Genomic DNA, 4,734 nt, shown 5'->3' with positions numbered 1-4,734 from the left:
AAGGCATCTGCTGAATCTATTTCCAGAACATAAAGTTGTCTGAGGTGTGACTCTAGCAGCTTCACACATCCAGATACTGAAAAAATGTTCCCCCTGCCTCTTTAGACTGGGCCTTTACATTGACTTTTCACCTCGCTCACATTCCTCTGTGTTTTGGTTTCTGTTGTCTTCTTCCCTTCACACCATTCTGTTCATTTCTCTGTTTGTTATTGTTTCTCAGGTGTTGCCAGATTAGTTATTTCCTCCATGTTTAGATGGTTTATTCTTGTGTTTAGTTTCTCAACTATTTGCAGTTATTTCTTTTAGATTATTGTCAGTTTTTGTGCTTTGCTTTCCAGCTGATTCTCTTTGCCACATTTAATCTGAATCTTGTGTCACTTTTCTGTCTTAGTGACACAAGACAGAAAAGTCTTGTGTCAGTATTTGAGCTCCTGTTTTTTGGGGGGGGTTTCTAATTTTTCAGAGCTGCATTCTCTGTCCTGTCATCCATAACTCTTTCAAGTGTTAAAATGACTCAATTTCTTGTTGAAGTAACTGTGAAGGAGTTCAATTAACACCAATTTTGATAAGGACCAAATAGACTCGGCATAGTGTTGATTTAGCTCTGCAGAATTTGCTGTATACACCTCGATCCATCCATCTTCTTCATGTTGCTGTTTGTTCACTGTTTATGTTGCATAAGGGTGAACTTTCTTCTGGAGGCAACGGTACTGGTTTTATTTAAGGGTATCAGAGAAATGAGTCCTGATTACTAATGTTCACAACACTTTTACTCTTTGCGTTGCTGTAGCACATCGAGGCGTCTGACTGTAACGTGCCAGGAAGGGTAAAAGTTCAGCTGCTGTGAAGATTTGAGCCGGTTTTACAGGCACATCGCGTTCTGACGAGGCTCGTTTGCCAGGCGAAACCACCTTTAAAAACTAACAACCCCTAGGCAGGTAATAAACTCCACGCCTTTGTAGTAAAAATATCTCTATGACGTACTATTTATGTACTAAATGTGTTAGCTGTTAACATGAAATCATCACGATTAATATAATTTGGGCTTGAAAATTCCAGCTTGAGCGTATTTAATCTACATAGTGTGCTTCCATTAGTGAACTGTTGGAGGAAGACGATTGCCTTTCCAATAATGTTCTGATTTATTGATGTTCATTTTAAAAAATATCAACCTGCTAAGACAACTTTTAAAGCAGGCTGAGGGTTTCAGCCTGCTTTTACCTGCATGTTTTATTATTATTCAATGTTTTTTGTTTTCGCCAAAGGTCTTAACTTAATATCTTTACTTAAGATATGAGATGCAATCTGCTGGGTTTCCTTAGAAACTTTTTAAACTACTTTGAATGATCAATTACTGCACTGTTTGATAACTACAATCAACAGGAATGTATGTAAGATCGAATTGAACTGATTCCTTTTTTTTTTTTTTTTTTTTTTTGGTAAAGTGCCTAGAGACGATATTTGCTGTGAATCGGTGCTATATGAATAGATAAACTGTATCGAATTAGATTATTTTTTTTTTTTTAACGAGTGATGATTTGCTTATTTCAGCAGCCTTCTGGGTCAAGGTGTTTATCCAACCCGCCCTCAGTCCCTCCAACAGTAAACAGGCCTCACAAGAGGCCCATTCAGCAGCAACTGGCAACCCTACCGACACTGCCACGTCTAAGCGTCGGTGTGTACAGCCAGCCGTGGGGTTAACGCTTCTCATTTCACTTCAAATGATCCACAAGCGAGAGACTTGTGGATCATTATTTGTTATTTTATCTCAGCTCGCGCACCTGGACGACAGGCCAAAGGTGTTCGGTTCAGGGTGTGCCAGCCTGCGCACTGTAAAATGTAACTTCCCCATAGGCATATTATTCCGTATGAGGGGAAGCGGGGATCTGCGGGGTGAGGGGAGTCCATGGGACTTCGGGTTGCTTGGAGACAAGCGGGCCCCTTTCCCAGAGCATCCCGGAGGACAGGTGTCCGGACATTATCTTTGGAAGTTGTCCTGAAAAGGCCCCGGCTGTGTGTGTGCGCGGCCGCCGCGGGCTTCCTGCTCCTCCTGTCGGCCTGTGCACGGTACCTGCCGGACCAGGCCGCCCCGCAGCAGCAGCAGCCGCCCGAGGTGACGCTCCTGATCTGGACGCATCCCTTCGGGGAGTACCGCGAACTTCCGGACTGCCTGCAGCTTTATCAGATCCGCGGGTGCAACCTCACGGACGACCCATGGGCGTACCCGCAGGCCGACGCCGTGATCATCCACCATCGGGAGATCGCCAGCGGTGACGCGTATCTCCCACCGGAGCCGCGGCCCGACGCGCAGAAATGGATATGGATGAACTACGAGTCCCCCACGCACACGTTCGAGCTGTGGCTCATGGAGGGCGTCTTCAACCTCACCCTGACCTACCGGACGGACTCGGATATTTTCCTGCCTTACGGCTATCTGGTCCCGCGGGCGCGCGCAGCGGACGGGGCTCCTGCTGGCGGCCAGCTCTCACTCTCAAGACACGCGCGTAAGCGCTTTGTGGCCTGGGTGATCAGCAACTGGTCGGAGACCCACGCCCGAGTGGGCTTCTACCGGCAGCTCCGCGAGTTCATCCGAGTGGACGTGTTCGGGCGCGCCGGGCGGCCGCTGCAGGCGGGCGGCGACAGCGTGGTGCGGCTGCTGCGGCGCTACATCTTCTACTTGGCGCTGGAGAACTCGCAGCACACCGACTACGTCACGGAGAAGCTGTGGAACGCGGTGCTGGCCGGGGCGGTTCCGGTGGTCCTGGGACCGTCAAGGCAGAACTACGAGCGCTTCCTGCCGGCGGAGGCGTTCATCCACGTGGAGGACTTCCCCACCGTGAAGGAGCTGGCCCGGTACCTGCTGGCTCTGAGGGGAGACCCGGCCCGGCTGAGGCGGCGGCACCTGGACTGGAGGAGGAGCTACAGCCTGAGGCAGCCGAGGTTCTGGATGGAGCACTACTGTGCAGCCTGCAGGGCGGTGAGGAGGAACAGAGGACGGACTCAGACGGTGACGGGCCTGAGGAGGTGGTTTCACTCATGAGAACAACGATTCACTTTTAATTTATAGATGAGAACGTTCTGGGAGTTCCCCTGGATTTTGCTTCTGAGGATTCGTCACTCATTTTCACATCAGTGTTTATTGTTTTTAAGTGCACTCGCTCATTTGACGGTTTAATTCCATGAAGTGAGCAGTCACCAATTTTAAAACAAGCCATAAACATTGCATTTGATCAAATCACCAAATACACATCAAACATGTTGATCAACGCTCTACTCACTACTAATCAAAAGCATCTTTGACTGGTAGGAACTCTGTGTTTCGACATCTTTGCACTTCTCTGGAAGTTTGTTTCTGGATTTGTGGTGCGCAGAAACTAAATGCTGCTTCTCCGTGTTTGGTTACGTCTCAAGTCCGATCTATACGATATTCAAGCGTTTTTGTTTTTTTGTTTGTTTGTTTGTTTGTTTTTTTAAAAAAAGAAAGAAAAACAAAACCCAAATGATAAAGTGACAGAACTGACTGGTATCAGGTTAATTTTTGACCAAGCCGAGGTTCTTAACTAAAAAAATAAAAATAAAAAGCTGCAACAGGTGACGATGCTGCCACCGCCATCAGCATCATCATCTTTGAGTGGCGCTCAAAGTTGTGCTGCTGCTTTGTGCCAAACGCGCCACTGTTGATTTAACTTCCTGAAAATGAATCGGGTAATTCTCACTGCAGTTTGTTGTACCGACATACATCCCTTTAACTTTTAATTAAACATTAAGTATTTTCACAGCATAATCTATTAAGGCTGTAACTCAGCAGGTCTGTTGGTATACATCTGCTATTTTTTCTTTTTTTTTTATGGATTATTTAAATTTTACACCTTGTTGTTGTTGTCTCAGAATCAATTGCCTTGTCAAACTGGACACGTGTTGTTGCTGTGAGGGCAGGGGATAACTTTGCTCCCAGTAAACGATCTAATGCTCCAGCAGCTGCTGGAGGCGCTGATGGTTGGCAGCAGTAATGATCTCAGAAGGTCAGAACAGCCAGGCCCCCCGGATCCCATCTAAATCCCATTCCTGAAGTCGCTCCCAGTTACAGCGAGGGCCTCAAAGTCACATTCGCTCTCGCTGCTTTTTCATCACGGATCCACTCACTCACTCACTCGCTCACTCGCTCACTCGCTCACTCGCTCGCTCACTCGCTCACTCGCTCACTCACTCACTCACTCACTCACTCACTCACTCACTCACTCACTCACTCACTCACTCACTCTTACAGCTCGTTGGACTGCAAACGACTCAGAAACAATCAACCGCATGATTCTGTTGCTGCGTCAGGCCTGAGGAAAAGCTATTTGCATGTGCCGGGTTGTATCCGTGGCTGATCGTGTCATCAATAAGGAAACTGTAGGACAGGGAGGCAGACAGGCTGAACAGGTTGAACACGAATGTTGCAGCTGAGTCACATATGATGATCCTGTCCAGGACGCAGAAGATCAGACAGTAATTTTTCATCATGTTCAGGGGGCTGGAGGAGGGCTGGAGCTGTGTTTGCTTTGAGCAGACAGACTGAAGTGAATGTTTCTGGATGGAGGAACAACGTGAACCTGCGGAAAACCCGCTAAGACCCTCGCCTCTTGAGACTCGAACCGGGAATGTTTTGCAGCTGTTCGGCTTTAATGTGACTGTTAAGCTGTTTCTGCTGACCAGACACCGGATCTCCTCTCGTCTTGTCTGGTTTTCAAA

The 4,734-nt window shown here is 47.5% G+C and overlaps 1 protein-coding gene across 1 annotated transcript; it reads left to right on the top strand.

Moving 5' to 3' along the window:
• The first annotated feature begins 695 nt into the window (after positions 1 to 695).
• Positions 696 to 3,440, top strand: LOC122832407 (alpha-(1,3)-fucosyltransferase 4-like). The gene has a single exon (XM_044119145.1). The coding sequence runs from the start codon at positions 1,907 to 1,909 to the stop codon at positions 3,038 to 3,040; it is 1,134 nt and encodes a 377-aa protein (XP_043975080.1). The 5' UTR covers positions 696 to 1,906; the 3' UTR covers positions 3,041 to 3,440.
• The last annotated feature ends 1,294 nt before the right edge of the window (positions 3,441 to 4,734 follow it).

This window comes from Gambusia affinis, linkage group LG06 (assembly GCF_019740435.1).
Source record: "Gambusia affinis linkage group LG06, SWU_Gaff_1.0, whole genome shotgun sequence".
NCBI classification, from domain to species: Eukaryota; Metazoa; Chordata; class Actinopteri; order Cyprinodontiformes; family Poeciliidae; genus Gambusia; species Gambusia affinis.
The sequence above is the reverse complement of the archived record's forward strand: the minus strand, read 5'-3'. Positions and strand labels throughout refer to the sequence as shown.